Source organism: Lottia gigantea (assembly GCF_000327385.1).
Source record: "Lottia gigantea unplaced genomic scaffold LOTGIsca_10, whole genome shotgun sequence".
Taxonomy (NCBI): domain Eukaryota; kingdom Metazoa; phylum Mollusca; class Gastropoda; family Lottiidae; genus Lottia; species Lottia gigantea.
Window position 1 is genome coordinate 4,154,682 of NW_008706747.1, and position 19,893 is coordinate 4,174,574.

Below are 19,893 nucleotides of genomic sequence, written 5' to 3' on the forward strand. Positions count from 1 at the left end.
TCCAGATTTCTTTCTATAATTTCCACTTGTATATGTATATGTGTGTTAGAAGTCTTGGCCCCGTTCCACAAAAAAATGTAAGAATAATAATTTGTTGTAAGTGTGGAAATAACATTGAGAAGTATCATAATTACAGCAAAAATGATCGTGACAATTTTTCAGAATGGGGACTGCACTTTAAAGGCTGTGAACTGTATATAGTGGAATTGTTGGTGTAAATTTTTGTATAATTAATGGTTGATTGTCTAAAATTCCTCAAACATTCTCTCATACTAATCATGTTGGAAATTAGAATCCAACACTTGGATCATTCCAAAGTGGCATCATGTCTCTTTTATATATCCAATTTTTTTAAATCTTCATGAATTTAGGCTGCCATTTTAGTGTAGCAAGGATAGTATAGATTATGTTTTTATAGTCTCTGAAATAGTCTCTGATGCCCAGACTATTCCTGTCTAGCTCAGAGTAGACAAAGAGGGGCTGTATGAAAGAGACTACTCATGATATTGAAAACCTTTTTTGCAGTTTAACTTATGTTTAATTTATCCCAATGGTAAAAATTGTCGTATGTTGTTTTAATGTTAAACTGTAGTCCACCATTACTAGTTTTAGTCAAAAGGGAGGTAAACAAGTGTATTAAGGATCTGTAAAATAATGACATTAAATGTATAATTATATAATATATAAATAAATCCATTATTATAATCACTTGTTATATTTTACATCCACTTGTTAGTGTTATGCACGTGCATTTTGTTAGTGACCTACTTGGTCCTTGCACTGTTTGTCATAGTCCAACAAATTACAGACGTAAAACTCAAAATCTGTGTATGTCCGCAAAAGAGTGTTGAAGACACACCACCCTGGTCCGTCATTCAAACCGGACCTTACGTCACAAACTCCCAATCAAGTTCAGACTACAGTTAAATCACACATAAAAACCATTGATAGTTTTAGTTGTAGGTCCATTTCGAACAAACGGACTCAGCGTTTCTTTCTCGCCGCTTTCCGTATTTAGCGCAATACGATTCCCGTCGTGATCCGTGGTAGACCATTCCGTTTCGGAAATCGCTTGGCTGGAATTCGGAAACAATGGTACGATCTGCCCCACATCGCCGACTTTAAAGACGATTCGTATCTTATTTAAAGGTTTTGGAGGGATGCCACCAGTTAGGCGTTTGAGGGCGAATTGCACGTCGTAGTTTCCGTGGGTCGAAAGAGTGTATAAACAAAAATCGTGTCTCTGCACCTCGGGTTCGAGTCCGATTATAATTTTATAGAAACCCAACATATCGTACCAGTTGACGTCACTCACGAACAACATCACGCGCAAATGTTCTTTCCCGTAATGAACTTGTCGGACCGCCCATAATGGCAGATCCGCAGACGTTGAATAAAATTCCTGCGAATTGTACGGGTATGGATTTATATTTCGTATTTTCATTTCTTCCGAATGATGAAACGTCCACGGCGGGTTTTCAAACTGTCGCCTGCCTTCTTGAATCCGTTCACATTCCAACATTCCGTCCTCGAACAGGAAAATCACAAACGCAACGGACACGAAACCTTGGGATTCCGACGTATTGTCGTCTGCAGACGTCTGAATTTTCAACAAATTGACGTCTGCTCCGATTAATTTGAAAACTGGATGATAAAGTTCGGAAAGGTCTGGATCATCTTGTCCTTGGAATATTCTCACCGAGATCTTGGAAGTCTCTGGTTCCAACTCATTTTCTGATCCATATAAACTGACGTCACTTCCTGTTTCATTGTTGTTGGAACTCATGATTATCTAAGGTAAAGGTTTCAAGATTAAATGTTACGTTGCCGTCTGGTCAAGATCTCCAAAATATTGTGGTCGGAAATCTCTATATCTCTTTTTGTGGTTTTCGCTAAATTCTACTGATGCTTACTAAACGGAACACCGGATATCACTTTAGTCTACTGGTCTACTAGCTGTAGTATTAAGGCTAAGGCATTGTCCATTCGTTTTTCAACAACACAGCATCATCCAATTTGAACCAATCCAACTACCAGCTACTACAACTACCAACAACTACCTCAGATTGCGCTATCAGCATCCGCTGGAAGCGAACGTTAACTTGTCATCTACCAACAACTGCCTAGTTTGTGATATCAGTTAGCTGGAAGCGAACGTTAACTTGTCCTCTACCAACATCTACCTAGTCTGTGATATCAGCTAGCTGGAAGCGAACGTTAACTTGTCATCTACCAACAACTACCTAGTCTGTGATATCAGTTAGCTGGAAGCGAACGTTAACTTGTCATCTACCAACAACTACCTAGTTTGTGATATCAGTTAGCTGGAAGCGAACGTTAACTTGTCATCTACCAACAACTACCTAGTCTGTGATATCAGCATCCACTGGAAGCGAACGTTAACTTGTCATCTACCAACAACTACCTAGTCTGTGATATCAGTTAGCTGGAAGCGACCGTTAACTTGTCATCTACCAACAACTACCTAGTCTGTGATATCAGCTAGCTGGAAGCGAACGTTAACTTGTCATCTACCAACAACTACCTAGTCTGTGATATCAGTTAGCTGGAAGCGACCGTTAACTTGTCCTCTACCAACAACTACCAACAACTACCTAGTCTGTGATATCAGTTAGCTGGAAGCGACCGTTAACTTGTCATCTACCAACAACTACCTAGTCTGTGATATCAGCATCCACTGGAAGCGAACGTTAACTTGTCATCTACCAACAACTACCTAGTCTGTGATATCAGTTAGCTGGAAGCGAACGTTAACTTGTCATCTACCAACAACTACCTAGTTTGTGATATCAGTTAGCTGGAAGCGAACGTTAACTTGTCATCTACCAACAACTGCCTAGTTTGTGATATCAGTTAGCTGGAAGCGAAAGTTAACTTGTCATCTACCAACAACTACCTAATCTGTGATATCAGTTAGCTGGAAGCGAACGTTAACTTGTCCTCTACCAACAACTACCTAGTCTGTGATATCAGTTAGCTGGAAGCGAACGTTAACTTGTCATCTACCAACAACTACCTAGTCTGTGATATCAGTTAGCTGGAAGCGAACGTTAACTTGTCATCTACCAACATCAACCTAGTTTGTGATATCAGCATCCACTGGAAGCGAAAGTTAACTTGTCCTCTACCAACAACTACCAACAACTACCTAGTCTGTGATATCTACCACCATCTATAAGTCTTCATTCTTCGTGCAGTCTTTCTTTCAGTGACTCTATTTCATTTCGTTTCGAACAACTTATTTCTATTTTCCGAAATGTTGATCATCGAATGTCTCTTAGTTTATTCCTGAGAAAAGAAAAATTTAAAAAACTGATATAGGTATAAGTAAGTGCTATTATTTTAATTAGGTCTACTAGTAATATTGTACCACGATATTTGTTAAAAAAGGGGGTATTATTGGACTATTTAGTGTGTATATTTGAAGGTATATGGTGTATTAATATAGGTTATAATAGATGAATGGGTCAGTGTATGAGATATTATATAGCTTTAACTAAACCCCATATTCATAACCTCTAAACGACGATAGAATTGTCCTCAGTTGATATATATATTGACTGACACTTCTAACTGGTTAACAGTAAAATACCCGGCTGTTGTATTTAGTTATAGGCATTAAATAAACCCACAATCAGGCAACATTATTCAGTGTCCAATAGGAGAAATAAACTAAACCCCATACCCCTAAAATTGTCCTCGGTTGACATATATATTGACTAACGTCTAACGAGTTAACAGTAAAAAAGATCCGGCTAATGCATAGTAAAAAAAAAAAACACAATCAAGCAACATTATGCAGTGTCCAATGGGAGAAATAAACTAAACCCCATGACCCTAAACAACGATAGAATTGTTCTCGGTTGACATAAATATTGACTGACACGTCTTACGGGTTAATAGTACAAAAGATCCGGCTGATGCATGGTTAAATAAACCCACAATCAGGCAACACCATGCAGTGTGCTTTGAGAGAAATTAACGAAACAGTGTATTCATAACCCATAAACAACGATAGAATTGTCCTCGGTTGACATAAATTGACTGACACGTCTAAAAGCTTAACAGTGAAAAAGACCCCCTGCTGTACCCACAAGCAGGCAACACTATGCAGTGTGCAATGAGTGAAATTTTAACAGGACAGCAAAATACGAACAAAGGCTATAGGGTTTAAGTGTCAAGAATTATTTCAACCAGTGTACAATGAGGGATCACCCGATCTTGTGAAGTATTCAATCAATAGTCTAGTCTTTTGAACAAAAAGTACAGTAAGTCAACCTAGAGGGTGTAAAATGACCATAACCTACCTTGCACTATATTTATTATCCAATGACGCCGAGAATGTTTTCTATGTACCATTGAATATCCGACACGGTTAGCCAACCTAGAGGATGTAAGGACGTTGAAATTGTTACCTTGATATCCAATGAACAAGTCAATAAGCTAAAAAGACAGATTGATCTGATATTCGTGTTAATAATGAAACAGTTACCATGGAAAATTAAATACACATTGTTGACTTTAGATGAGGGTTTGACTGTATTCGGAAATTTAGAGTCACATACTTCTTCTCGAAAATTGTCTCTAACAGTAAGCGTATTCCGATTTTTGTACCCTATAAGCACGCCAGACAGGCGAACAGGCCAAAGTAAAGCTGGAAAAAGTGCCAACAATTTTGATATCATTTGTCAGTTCTCGGGCTATTCCAATACATATTCATTATATGCTTGACGAAAATTTCGAAACATATTTTGTTGAAAAATTTTGAATAGTTCCGATTGTTTAAGTACACGCTATTTTCAATGTCATTTTCAAACTTTTTAGATGACAAAATTTCTCCAAGGTTGTATCGTTATTATAAAATGCCTAACTAGTTTTCGAGACAAATTCCGTATAAAATTATCCTAGGTTGAGATTGTAAACGTCAACTGTCAACCAAACGTCGAGAATGTGTTCTGTTTACAAAATGGGCTTGTAACAAAAGTTAGTCCCAAAAATCGAATTTTCACTAATGCTAAAATAAAGATCTTTTAAGTCGTTTTTCTACACTTTTCTATTGAAGACAAAAATCCTGCAGATTTTACTCATCGCAACGTTTCATTGTTGTTCTATTTTGTTTTCCATTCTGAATATAGAGAGTGCCAAGCCATTCTTAAACAATATTGCCCCTTTTTTGTCTTTTGATTCAGTTTTCAGTCCTAATGAGGATTGTGTATCTGAAACACTTCAGTAGTATGAGATGAGCTCCAATCACTTAACTAACATCAATTCCTATATTATAAAGTTAACCACCCTTTCCAAAACTAGCTGTCCTGATGAGGATTGCTCTACGCAATCACTAGACATTTGTGTGAAATCTAGTCGCAATTTACAGGACTTGATCAAAAAGAAATTAATTAACAATTCTGGGGGATCGATAATTAAAAATCAATAATTTACAAATCAAAAAACAATATCACACAATATTCATTATCGATTTCTAGAATCTCTATTCATATAGAGAAGATACTTTTAATGAAATGCAATGACCGAGAAATATCACAATTGCGATTGTTGGGCTATTGTTTATGGTGGTTGAAAGCGGCCATTTCGCACCTTCGCTTCTCGTAATTACAATCGGCACAATTCATGATCGATTTCTGAGATCTCTATTCTTATCGCATATACTTAATGAAATCCAGTATAGCTACCATCGAAACTGTGACCCCCATCCCTACCCTGGTTTCATAAAAATGCAATGGTCCAGCACTGGAACTATCGCGATTGTCAAGCTTTTTTTTATGGTGGCTGAAAACAGCCATCTTGGATCTACGCCTCATGGGATTAAAAGTAAATAATGAATTAAATATAAGATTTTATAATCAAAATATTATACATATTCAACATATCATATTACACAAACTAGAGCAAATAAGCAGAGAAGAAATGGAATTTTGAAAATCAAACTATTCCTATCCCCACCCCACCTTACCCAACTAGAATTCTAAACCCACCCCACCTTATCCCCTAGAACCCCACCCCTTCCTATACCCCATTCAACCAAAGTTAGAAGAGAATACTGTTGGACGAAGGGCGGTGCTTGAATAAAATTAACAATTTAAATTCAATACATTCAAGACCATCCATCCATCCACCCGCCCAACCAACCCAATCTGACCCCACCCCCAACCAACCCTAACCACCCCAAAGTTTACTATTGGGTGAAGGGTAGTGCTTTGAGTGTAATATTTTCAAAGCTGCTACCGGTCACCCTACTCAACACCAACTTAGCTCCACCCTACCCTGATACAACCCTCCCAACTAAGACTTCTACCATCCACCCCAACACATACACATAGACCCCACCCCCCTCCTCTAATCCCAACCCACTCCAATGTCACCCAACTTACCCGAAATTATAAAAAAAATTATAATTTTATGAAGGGTAGTGCTTGAATAGTATATCTTCTATGCTTCTACATCCACTTCCACATCGTAATGTTTCTTGAGACTCTTGGTGGCACAATCAATCCTAGGCTTGGATGATAAATCAAACTTTTCACTCTTCTCATTTGGTGCTTCTCTGTATTAAAATATAGATAAGCCCCAACCGTGACTGTGGGGGTGTTAAGACTAGTTTTCGTGCAGTGCAGTGCAGTCTTTTTTCTATGGCCAGAATGGGTTGGATTGTAGTTGTTGGGGTCGTTTTTGGAACATTCCTGCATTTTGATGAGATTCTATGACCCATAATAGATGCAAAATTATTTTTTGTATTTTAAACGAAAGGTTTAAATCTACCAGATCTGCGGTCTAAATAGAAAATTTCTTGAAAAAACTCTTTTTAGGATTTGTACTTAAAATATTCTAGTTTGGTTGAACGAGACTACAATCTTGACGCCTGGGTTATCTCCCGCTAAAAGAAAATCAACTTCCGGTTATAAAAATTTACAATTTTCGCGAAATTTACCCATATATTCACATACTACATACATAAAACTTTAAAAATAGATACAGATATTGATAATTTATGATTTGCAATGAATTATTTGCCAAGAAAAAAGAGATTTGTCGAAAATCAGCCTTAGTTACGACCCGATCAGTAACGCGTCGGCTTCCCTGGCAACCGCGTACACACACCAAAATCCAAACACAACACTGCAACCGGGGTTAGATTAATGTCGAGTGACGAAGGATTTCATTAATTTGTGTAGAACCAGACGACTTTAATCAATCATCATGGCTCTACCTTTCCTCCCCGGCAATAGTTTCAAACCTTCGGTAAGTGTTTTACTTTCAAAATTAAGAAAAATTGTTGAATTCGTACATTTTTCTTCACTTTTTCAGTCGTAACATACCCAAATTTTTATGGCTTTTTTTAGACTAGACTATGTTACATTAAATGGTCCAATTGCATTAGCTTACCAATATTTATGATAACCTTTAATAAGCTGATTCTTATAATTATAATTAAAAAAATAAGTTAATTTTTATTTTTCTTACAGCTTGGTAAAACAAAGCATCACAAATCCCACCATTTTGATTATTCTAACGATGTTTCTATGTTGGTTGGTGCCTCGAAACCAGGAATTGGTGGGGAACCGTTACGTGGACAAGTTATTCAACCTAAAAATAGTATCTACCCTCGTGGTGAGGGCAGTAAATTACCGTCCTGGGTAGCATTTGATCGTCAAGTTTTATGTTTTGATGCGTTTTTCCACGAAGATGTCATTGAGAAACGAGAGGAACAGTTCAGAGTTCGAGAATGTAAAATCTATTTTTATCTGGAAGATGATTCTATTCAAGTTATTGAACCCAGATCTAAAAATGCTGGAATTCCTCAAGGTAAGCTTAAAATATTTTAAGATAATTTAAGCTTTTTGAGCTTTGATGCTTTGTGTTTAAGTTTGCTTCTTATTGGTGCCAACTGCCACTGAAGGCATCAACCTCATTGGCCATGCATTCAGAATTCCTAGAATATAGTAAAGACATCTTGCATTGAAAGGAACATTTAATTGGTTGAATATTAAGTGACCAAAACCTGAGATTCATAATGATTTTGTCAGATCATGGATGGCAAGAAAAAATCTGAAACAAACAAAAATCTTAATATTTCGTTTAATCAAATCGTTTCTTCAATAAAGAGTGCAAAAATGGACTGAAAATAGCCATGTGACCCTTTTACAAAAACCGAAAAAATATTATCTATCAAATTTGAGTGGCCAATTAATTTTTGAAATTGATTTTCAGGAACATTAATCAGGAGACACAGAGTTCCACTGCCAGCACCGAACAATGATCAATATTACACCATAGAAGATTTTAACGTTGGCAAATCTCTCAACTTGTATTCTAAAATATTTAAAATCACTGGGTCTGATAAATTCACCTATAATTTCCTACGTAAAATGGGAGTAAAGATTGATCCCCCGTCAGAGATACCTTCTGACCCCTACAGTGAATATAGAAAGGCTGTAAGTACCATTTATAGAATTTTTATAATGTTCAAACGGGTACATAATAGCTCAACCAAATTTTTATGACATACAGAAAAATACTTTAAAATTATTTTGAGAACCCATCCACTTTGAAAATTTCAAATTTTGTTTTCAATAGAACACGTTATCACAAAATTATAATCTCACAAAATATTTCATTTACAGATGGATGGAAGTATGCAGCCATTACGTCCCTACGAGAAACACGATACATTTAAACAATTCTTAGATCACGATCGTCATGTCTTGAGATTCTACTGCTATTGGGACGATACAGATAACATGTTCGGAGATCCCAGAGAAATGGTGCTACATTATTTCCTTGCTGACGATACTATCGAGATCCGTGAGGTCATTCCACCAAATTCAGGCAGAGATAACGTAGCTGTGTTCCTTCATCGTGGTAAATTACCAAAAGATATTGAATCCCTCCAACAACCTGGCGTTAAAACTGATCGAACTGTTTTAAATGTCTTCGGTCCGATGGGACATGGTGGGCGTTATATCTTGGATAGCTTAAAGGTAGGTTGTATATTCTTTCTCCATTCTTTGAACACTAGCTGCTTTTGATCTTATTCATGAAAACCTAACTTACAACGGTACAATTGTTGCCACATGTTGATTGAAGGACAATATGTGGCAACAATTTGTGGAAAATAAAGATTTAAAATAAGTAACTTTGTATAGAGAATTATTAGAATATGAATATATTTATTCAGTTTGTCACGTGATCAATTGAGTTTACGCACCAATAATGCCATTGCTATGTTATATTCAACCTGTGTTGTCCCTTAATCTAATCTAGCTTCTGTAAATTTATTTCAGACTGGCGCTATCCAGACTGATTTTTACCGAGACAGTGATCTTACTATTGGTACTGTCATCAACGTCTGGGGACGGAAACTTGTCATCTGTGATTGCGATGGTTTCACTAAGGAATACTATAAAACTAAATACGGAATCGGTGAGTTGTTTTGCAATTTATGATTATTTCCGTTGATATTAGCTATGTGTACTCTCTGAAAGGGATGTGATATGTTGCAATGCAATAGCTCAGTTCTATTGTCATCTACTAAGCTATAAGATCCTTTTTTTGAATCCTTCTCATGGTAAGATAATTCTGAAGCCATGGCCTGTGCTTCCAAGAATTGGCTCAGTGTCAGCTTTCACGCCCTTATACCAAATAAATAATTTTAGCTATGTGAACTCTCTGAAAGAGATGCGAGTTTGACATACTGTTTTTGTGCATATTATAAGTTAAGTTCGAATTTAAGGATTTTTAACAAAATTTTATTTATCTGATTTTCAGAGGGATTTTCACCTGTAGCTTATAAACAGTCTTCAGGATTTAAGATCGAACGCGAGTACCCACCTTACAATGGGTTCGGAAGTGAAGAGGACTCCCTTCGTTCCTGTATGGGTCTTCAACCTAAACCACCCAAACGTGACTTCATCAAGTTCATGGAAAAAGATCGTCAAGGTTTAGAAAGTAACGTGCTCCGTTTCCTTGCCAAGCTGGACACCAGGAAACCCATCGATATGGAGCGCCAGTTTATTATTTCCTACTTCTTGTGTGACGACACTATCTTAGTGTTTGAACCTCCAGTTAGAAATTCAGGTAAGAATCAGAAAAATTTCAAAAAAATTATTAAGTATGTGCATGGACAGCAGAATTTTTGCTTCAGCAAAAAATGGAGGAATTAAATAAAAAAAGAACTCCAAAAATTGCACGTTTTCATCATTTCAAAATTATATTTCCATCCTTTTAGTTTCATTTAAATCTCAAACCCCTTAATTTTACTTTAACAGCAAATTCCTCAGACCAATTTTTAAGTTAAGCTTCTCTTGAATCCTTTCAGGAATAATTGGTGGTAAATTCTTGGAGAGAGGTAGAATAAAGAAACCAGGACAACCTCTATACAGCACCAAGATGTCAGAATATTTCTCAGCACAAGATCTGTTTGTCGGAGCCAATGTTGATTTCTCCGGGCATAAATTTATCATTGTAAATGCTGATGAATACGCTTTCAGATATATGGAAGAACATTCTTCTGAGGTTAGTTATGATAATTTTTGAATATCAAAAAGTCTGAAATTGATTACATTTGTGTGTACCAACTTCATAAAAAATTCACGGTTGAACTCTGGGTCAACTCTAGGAAGCACTGGCTGTGGCTTCAGAGGACGATTCAAACACACAGCACCTAATTGCATTACAGACGACAATCTAACTCTCTACCGACAGAGCCATTCCACTGCCCTATTTTCTGCTGAAATAATTTAATAGTTTATGACCAGTTTCTAATTTTTTTAAATTTTTCTTTCAGTTCCCGTTAGCCAACATCAACCAAGCCATCCAAAAAATAAAATCTAAAATCGGAAGCAGCATGGAAGATGTCAGATCATTCTTCGCTCGAAACGACCCACACGGAGCCGGCGCCATCAACTACGAACAATTCCACTCGTTATTGAAACAAATCGATAGCAACTTATCGGAACAGGAAATCATGACTATAGCTCGTTACTATAGCAACAGACAGGGAGACAACTCCATTGATCCTGCTAAAATGATGGCCATCATACAAGAACAGCTACGAAAAAATAATTTTGAAGATTTTGCCAAACTACAAGATGGTCTACAGTATGAAGACAAAGAAAAGTAAGTTTTGAAAATAATTCTAAACTTTAGGACCAAGATTTTGGAGGGTTTTTTTTTTTCACGAAACGTCTCTGGGGTTTTATTTTTGAATCAGTCTTTTGATTGGTCACTCAATATAACAATCAATTAGACTGTGAGGAATTCTGGTGTTATTATATTTTCTGTTGTTTTAGGTCTGGTTTATTAAATGCTGAAGTGATCAGAACAGTCTTTTCCTCTCACCACGTTCCTCTACCAGATGATTTAGTACGAGCTGTTTTACTAGTGTAAGTATTCCCAGCCTCAATAGATATTAGTGGAACTTACGTCCTATTTTTATGCTCAAGATTGTTTTAAGTACCATCAGGTGTTTCTAAAAGAGTAAGCATGGTCTGCTTGGCAAGCGACACCTTCCACTACTATAATGGTAAAAATCATGAGATACAATCAGATCACGTGACCAAACAAATCAGCCAAGATACAAGAATCAGATATATACCTTATAGAGAATGAAATCTACAATGTTTATATATATTATTGGGCTAATCAGGACCATATTATGCAGTGTGCTATGAAGGAAATTCTGCTGCAAGAGTCTTTCAATTTCAAACTGTTAAAGAATTTTTATTGTGCACAGTCTATCTCACACTAGGTAGAGTCAAAGTACTTTGTCTATCCCATTGCATGTTTTTGGATTCTTATTTTCCTTTTATAATTTGGACTTAATTTTTTTTGGATTTATTCTGTTCTTATGAGTTATTTTATTTTTTTTACAGTGCCCCTGGTGATGGTAGTGGTAACGTTTCATACGCTGAATTTATCTCCCTTATCAACTGGAAAGATAACCCTGCCCCACCCGTTCAATACACAGCCACCCAGGATGAAAATTGGGCAGGTACCCAAACCAAAAATCAAATTCATTCCATCAGCTATGAAGCTTTGTTAAAGGACATATTTGGAAATATTGAGTAACTTGTTGAGAATCTAGAATTTGTGATTTGGAAGGAAATTTTAAATGCACATGCATTCTGAGTGTTGACTTACTTCTTAAATTTGAGCTTTTATTTTTAAATCAAATATATTGTCACAGATTAAGTGCATCTTAATTTCACTCCAAATCAGAATTTTGGAAGAAAATTTTGTTAATTTTGAAACTGCTGGGAATACAAAATTCATGATTTGGAAAAAAATTACAAAATGCATTCTAAATGTTGACCTAATTTCGAAATATATATTTTTATTTGACCTCTATAATGTTAGGTCACAGATTGTTAGCATTCGAGTTTCGCTCCAAATCAGAATTTTGGGGAACATATTGTTAATTTTTAATGCATGTTGAAAATGCATGTGCATCAGTGAAAATCTGGGTCACTGAGTCATTGTTTTTAACCATTGTGTGTGTATATATATATCGTCTGTGATATTGTTTTATTTTGTAAATAATCTGATAATTTATATTCTAACCTCATCAATAAGCTGATGATTTTAATTATAAAGAAAAGTAAGGGGGGTGGGAGTTTGTAGGAACTGAAAATAGAAAATGTGCAAATTATTTAGCCAAGTCTCTTAACATTAGGGGCATCACAATTTGAAAAATTATTGAGGAAGGATCTCTTGATTCCATTTGGAAGTGTGTTTAACTTGGTGAAGCCCCAATTCGATTAACAATAATGTTTTTTACAAATTTCTGAACTGTTCAACAAAGGCAACACCTGAAAATAATCCTGAACTGAAATTAACTGTACAGCATTTTAACATTGGCTTCCATGATTTAATTAGCATTAGACATTGTCATTTGATTTTCTAACCATGATGAATAAACTCTATATAAAGTAATTGTTTTAGTCTGTGAGTGTTAGATATGGCACAGTTCAAACCCCTATTGTTCTCCATCTTTGATACATTATCATCAACCCAATAAAACGTGTTCCACTTTATCCAAATAGCTTCATATCAGGCGGTGAATTTTAACCAATCTTAATTATATTATTAAACAGCAGAAATAACTATATGAAAACGCACTGACGACACATTTGAAAAAAAAAAAACAAATTTTGATTCAGTTAATGTTTTTAACATTAACACTAATAAATACAACAAATTACGATAATTTACAAAAATATAACAAATATCACAAAATTCAACATATTTCTTATAAATCTATTCAAGACTTTCTTTTAATTTAGTATGTACATCTTCCAGTTCTTGTTTCTTTTTCTCCAGAAATTCTTTACTTTTCAAATTCTCTTCTTTGAATAAATTCCTGCAAGAAGCAAATTGAAGTTCCAGCTTGATGAATTTAAAATGAAAGAAAGACAACAGAAATTGCCCTTGTGGTTGTGAGAGGACAAATTTGAGCACTTTCGAAGCGTGTTAAAAGTCGAAAAAGAGTATGCCTGTCCTGGCAAAATTATCCTCACTGTATTCTACAGTAACTGCACGATGTCTGTCTTCATTAGGCACAGAAAATTAGGATGTAAAACTCCATTTCATTTCTTATGTGGTAATGAAAGGATATTTCAAGAAAAGAATTCAAAATTTTATTGATCTATATACCAAATTGTACGTCTGTTATCCTCTGTTATATCAGGATAGTCCAAATCTTGTTTTTGTTCGATGGTCAACGTTTCTAAAACTTGGCTTAAATTCTCCATTTCACTGCTCAAACACTTCTCTGGAAAAAAAACCAAAAGAATTATCAAATTTCCTTGTAAGTAGAAGTATTCGCCAATTTATAAGATATATTGTGAAATCATTTTTTCAAATACAACTGACTTCACAATATTCAGAAATCTCATATTTTAAGTTAAAGATAATGTAAAGTAGTTTAGTAAACTTTGTTTGTGTTTTCTGATTTTCAGTCAGACGTCTGCTTGGTCTTGCAATTCCACTAAAACCGAGCTTTTATGACATCACTCTCAAGGCAAAGGTACTTAGATATTATTAGCAACTCTGAGCAACTTAGCTAAGGTAGAATTGCAAGAACGACGGACGTCTGATTGAAAATTTGAATGGGTAAATTAATGCTATCCTTTGTCAGAAGAATTTAAATTTTTGAAAACTTACTTTCATTGATGATTTCTTTCTGTAGACTTTCCAGTTTCTGATATTCTGATTCTAAATTCTCATCTTGCTGCAAATAAAATAATAGGGTAGTGTATAATGATGGAAATTTGGCCAAGACTGCAGCATTAGCCTACATTTTATCAATTTCCAACTATGGAGGGATCTATAATGTCCACAGCCTGTAGCACACAGGACCTCGGTTTATTGTCCCATCTGAACGATTAGGCACGTTTTCTTCATCGGTTCCTCTATGTCTTAAAATCTGGATTGTTTTTGCAAAAACTTACATGGAAATTCCTGGCATTCATTAACATGTTAGAAACCTTGGATAATTCTTCTTCAAATTTAACTCTGAAATATAGGATATGCTAACTTTGACTTTATTTTCACTATTATTTGTTTATTATGAATTAGTCACTAGTTAATTCTATAAATATCCATGTCTAATTTAAAGAAGAAGTTAAAAGTTTAAAATATTGTTATCTCCCTTTAGTCTCCTAAAACAAATTAAAAATGTAACCTACACAATTTTATCTTCAAGAGTTTTGCTGAATATTTCTTTAAATGCAATTCTCAACTTTTCATCTTGAATTTGCTATGTTGCAAAAGTAACTTTGGTTCTGCAAAATTTCAAACCACATGAAATGGCTATTGTCTTCCTTTAGTCTTTAGTTACAAAACTTAACTTACACCTCTTTGTCTTGTTTTTGTTTCTCACTTTCAATAGTTTTATTCAGATCAGCTATTTTCTCTCTTTTCTTATTATTCGAGGCTTCAAGACTGAAATATAGAATTAGATTTGATAGTTCATGTTCTGCACAAGCTGTTCTATGAATTACTAATTAAGGAGTCCAAACGGGGGACTCAAAAGCAATATCAGCTACGTCAAATGAAAAGAAATTTGAAGTGAGGGCGGGGAATCCAGTCTGTTTTCGGTATTCCCCCTCCTCTCCTCTTACACTGCTCTTAAATCATCCCTTCCAATATGCAGGGTTTCAAATGAAAGTCTTACCTATCTGCCTGAGCCTGTGTTTGCGATACTTTCAACTGAGCCACTTTCAAAGTTTCTAAAATAAAACAACAACTTCTATAGATAAATCCAACTTAAATAGGTCTAAAAATCTTAACTTAAAGATGTTGGGCTTTTTTCTTCTAAAATAGGATTTTTAACGTCATTTCTATCAATTATAATTGTAAAAAACTCACCATTCATTTTTTGATGCATGTCTGAAACTTGCATCCATTTCATATTCACTGCAAAAAACAAAACAAACAAAAATATCAGTTTTAATTGGACACATCTTAGGCCTAAAAAAAACTCAATAATTTACTATGCAGGACATGTTAAAGTTTCGACTTGGTTTATCCATAGAACTGTATGTCAGTATACAGTTGTAGGGTTTATCAGATCAGTAACCCTTTTAAAGAGTCCACATTATGTAGTTTAACTAGACTCATTTTCTGTGCTGATAGGGCACTGACCAAAACCCTACTCTGTAAGCCAAGTCTACCATGAAAGAAGGGTCTAGTTAATAGTTAAACACTTAAGTGAGTCAGGCTTACCCATTTCAAAATGTCTCTCAGCATCTCTTCGCTTTCTTCTCTGTTCATTTAACTTCTGTTCAAGGCATGTTTTTTCTAAAACATGGAAAAAAACAAACTGAATACGTCTACAGAACTTCAAAGAAATGGTTCATTTTCCATCCCAGGGATTTCCCCGTCAGTCAGACTCTGCAGATACTGTTTTCAGTGTCGACTGTTAGTGTTCTTGGCCTAAGCCTAAAGCCTCGGAGTGATTTTGTCCCTATAAATTAGAAATTAGTTCAATCTTGCATCGACAATGTCAGTGTCAAACTGAGTTCAAACTCAAAAGAGTCAAAGCTAGGCAAAGATATGACGTCGTCGTTACCGTTCTGCAATTCTTTCAAATTATGCAGCAGAGTTTCAACTCTAAAATTCTGCTCCACAGCTGCCATTTTTTCATTCAAAGTAAAGTTTTTGTCGTGAAATTTTGATATTCTTAAATTCTAGAAAAAAATCAGTAGGCCTTTTGAGATCTCTAAAATTAGAGAGTTTGGCCCCAAGAGTTATCTCCCTTGAAATCAAAATGACGTTTGTCGTAAATCCTTTAGTAACATGTTTTGTTATTTTCCTGGTAATCTAATTTTTGTTCAGACACACCGTCAGGAGTTGGTGTATTTTTCAAAATATTTCAAATGAAATTTTTTAAAGAACATGAGATCTGTCGTAGAGCATTTACCGTAAGAAATAAGGTCAATGCTGCTCAACGCACGTGGCAAGTAGGATGATAGTGAGCTGTATCCATCACGTGATTCCATGTCGTTTGATCGGGAAAAAAATGGAGGGTTTTCAACTCTCAGTGTTTTTCGTGCAGTGGAGAAAGGTTTTGTTGATTTCCACAGGATGGATTTATTTTATGTTGATAATTCGTTGGAAATGTGTCTTTGAACAAAAAGTTATGAAATGAACGATGATGAATTTTCCAGTTTTGGACATCTAGATCTAAATGTGTGAACATGCAGAGATGTTTTTATTTTGGAACTTTGTGACTTTGTGTTCGATCTTATGCACAATTTGTGGTTGCTATTTTGACAGAATGTTTCTTGGATAATTAATCTCGGTACTCCCGAACTCTCAAACTGTGTCAATTCATTTGAAAGAGCAATGTCGTAGAAGACTTGCAAACAAGAAGGAAGCCCAAGGTAAGTCAGTTACCGGTCCTTTTTTTGGCTTCTTGAGTTGCTGTGTTCTTGGGATCCCTTTCCGCCCAGTCCGTCGTTTAGATATCCCTGATTATCACAGCCTTCATTTATATCGATTCTGGGTATAAAATATCGACAGTTTTATTATGTGGAGCAGAAGTTCTGTCGGTTAATAGAACTATGAAACATTTTCGAAAATTGTAGAAGGGAGATATCAGTTTTTTAATGATTTAGCTGTGGTCTGAAAATTATGGTTATTTAAATTGAATTACCTCCCTTCACCTACTTGTAGTTAAAACCTCTTGTTTAATGTTGGATTTAAATGACTGATATTAGTCATGCGCCATGGGTTCAAATTCTGTAACACATATATAGCATAATGCCTGGCATTAGACCACCAAAGTGGTGCGCCATGGGTTCAAATCCTGTCACACATGTTGTATAGATCTCTCTCTTTTTCACTTCATTTATGACCAGTAAGCGTACATGATCACTATTTATAACAAATTCTCTGGACAATCCGATAGTTCAATCTAAAGCCAGTTGAATTCAAAAGTTCATGTGACTGATTTGACGGGGATGTTTTATTTGTTTTTTTTTTAGAAAGATGAAGCTATATTTGGAATAATGTTTATTGTGCAAATATGGTAAAAAATAACAACAACAATAGATAATAGATAATAATAACAATAAATGGGTTAATGGTTAAAAGAAAAATAAATAGGATTTAATTGGGTCAAAGACTATTATTCACATGCATTGGTTTATTTCAGTGAGTTGTTTCTTTGCTCAAAGGCCTAAAGTCCAAATTTGGTGGGCTACAGACAACAGTAAAATAAATAGGATTAATGAAGTTCATCAATATCTTTTACCTGCATAACTATATAAATGTTTACTCTATAAAGGAAGGAATGCTAACAGTCTTAATAAGATAAGAATCTATTTCAACAAAAACAAAAATTTTAACAATTTTGTAAAATATCGTGAAAAGAAGAGAATTGGTTTTGTCATAAATCAAAATATTTAAAACAACTATTAAGCTTTTAACTAATATGGAAGAACTTATAACAAATTTATAGAACATCACAGTCCAATAATTTCAATATGTATAATCATCGAAAATATATTTATAAAGTTGATAAAGCAACCTGAAACACTTATCAATTTTACTGTTTAGGTTGAGGTTTCTGCGATACAAGCCACACACTTCAAATGGAAATAAATTAAATCGAGTTTATCGTCCTGCTTTTCTGTACATGGATTAGAGAGGAAGGACAACACCATGCAGTGTTCAATGAAGGAAATTTTACCAGGGGATTGGCATTAGCCTACTCTATTCAAATAGAAATTAAAGGTCATTAACAAAGTGTAATAAACATTGATAATTAATCTATAAAATAACAGTTAATATCAAATTGCTAATTATCAATTAAAAACAACCTCGTTAAATATTTACAGACCTTTTCACACCACAATCACGATATCTAACATGAAAATATAAAAACACAATTTATTGATTAAAAAATTAATAGAATTAATTAAATATTTAACGAACATTGAGATCAAATTATATCACACACAAATTTAAAATAAATTTACATTTCTCGGTCTATGCCAAGCCTAATTTTATTTTAAAAGCTGGTAAAGCACCTGTTATTCTTATCTTAACCACACCACCTTATCAATTAATAATTAGGACCATGGTTCACTTTATCCAAATAGCTTTGTTTGAGGCAGAAACTTCAAACCAATTGCGATCAAGCAACCTTTTATATGCTAAGCGTTTCCCATACACAAACATCAGGCATGCCTTGCCTTCCTTGCTTGTGTTCATAATTACAAAACAAAACCTAAAGATGGCTAAATGCAAGGATGCTTATTGGCAAGTTTAAAAGTCATGTGACAACATGAATCTTTATGATCGTTTTTACCAGCTATAAAAATTAAAATTAGGCCAAGCACCACCCTATTAATTAGTCACAATAATATACAGGTAGTAAAAATATCACATATAGTTTGGAATAACTAATAACAATTCATATTTGTTTGTACAATATCATAATAGGGGTTTAAAATTCACACTAATGTACTATCAAATATGCAATAGGGTTATAGTAAAGGGGAATTAACAATTTGTAAGTCTGGTGATCTTCAATAAGTCATCTTATTTAAATAGGTACAGATAGTCCAGCAAGAAAAGGTTATCTTTGCTCATTTCTTAAGTCAATCCATCTATAATTGCAATCTGAATAAGTCATCTGTCAACATATTCCAGTCAACCTAGTTGTAAATGGGTACTGAATAAGTCATCTTTTCATGTTATTCCAATTGAACCAGCTGTAAATGGCAACTGAATTAGTCATCTTTCCTCATTATTCCAGTCAACCCAGCTGTAAATGGGTGATGAATAAGTCATCTTTCATCATTAAACCAGTAGACCCAGCTGTAAATTGTTAAATGGTCATTTTTGGCCAATAAAGAGCAGTAAATAGGGTCTAGGGAAGGATTATGTCCAAAATTGGTTAGGATTTGTACAAAACATCTAAAGGCACTGATATTTCTCTACATTGGTATCACAATATACTTTCACAGTTAAAAAACATGAAATAACACAAAAAATCCAAGTTTCTTCTAAATTGTTATAATCATCAAAATATTTTCTTTACCAGCTGATAGAGCTCAACATAGTCATCTGAATATTTACTTTACCAGCTGATAGAGCTCAACATAGTCATCTGAATATTTACTTTACCAGCTGATAGAGCTCAACATAGTCATCTAAATATTTACTTTACCAGCTGATAGAGCTCAACATAGTCATCTTAATATTTACTTTACCAGCTGATAGAGCTCAACATAGTCATCTCAATATTTACTTTACCAGCTGATAGAGCTCAACATAGTCATCCAAATATTTACTTTACCAGCTGATCGAGCTCAACATAGTCATCTGAATATTTACTTTACCAGC

At 34.8% G+C, this 19,893-nt stretch overlaps 3 protein-coding genes across 3 annotated transcripts; 1 reads left to right on the forward strand and 2 right to left on the reverse strand.

The window, feature by feature from the left end:
• Positions 1 to 1,015: 1,015 nt before the first annotated feature.
• On the reverse strand, positions 1,016 to 1,558 carry LOTGIDRAFT_66458 (hypothetical protein; the record flags this gene model as incomplete). The annotated part of the gene is made up of 1 exon (XM_009046267.1): positions 1,016 to 1,558. A coding segment is annotated over one exon (543 nt), but the record flags the coding sequence as incomplete, so codon positions are not given.
• A 5,578-nt stretch (positions 1,559 to 7,136) lies between these two features.
• Positions 7,137 to 12,967, forward strand: LOTGIDRAFT_211798 (hypothetical protein). The gene is made up of 10 exons (XM_009046268.1): positions 7,137 to 7,278; positions 7,503 to 7,842; positions 8,248 to 8,471; positions 8,661 to 9,017; positions 9,321 to 9,459; positions 9,805 to 10,113; positions 10,355 to 10,551; positions 10,823 to 11,154; positions 11,328 to 11,420; positions 11,910 to 12,967. The coding sequence occupies exons 1-10, from the start codon at positions 7,237 to 7,239 to the stop codon at positions 12,103 to 12,105; spliced, it is 2,229 nt and encodes a 742-aa protein (XP_009044516.1). The 5' UTR covers positions 7,137 to 7,236; the 3' UTR covers positions 12,106 to 12,967.
• Positions 12,968 to 13,293: 326 nt separating this feature from the next.
• LOTGIDRAFT_156257 (hypothetical protein) lies at positions 13,294 to 16,175 on the reverse strand (the record flags this gene model as incomplete). Its single annotated transcript, XM_009046269.1, has 9 exons — positions 13,294 to 13,396; positions 13,690 to 13,807; positions 14,200 to 14,266; positions 14,487 to 14,550; positions 14,890 to 14,979; positions 15,212 to 15,266; positions 15,406 to 15,453; positions 15,763 to 15,837; positions 16,109 to 16,175. The coding sequence occupies 9 exons, from the start codon at positions 16,173 to 16,175 to the stop codon at positions 13,294 to 13,296; spliced, it is 687 nt and encodes a 228-aa protein (XP_009044517.1).
• Between the last annotated feature and the right edge of the window lie 3,718 nt (positions 16,176 to 19,893).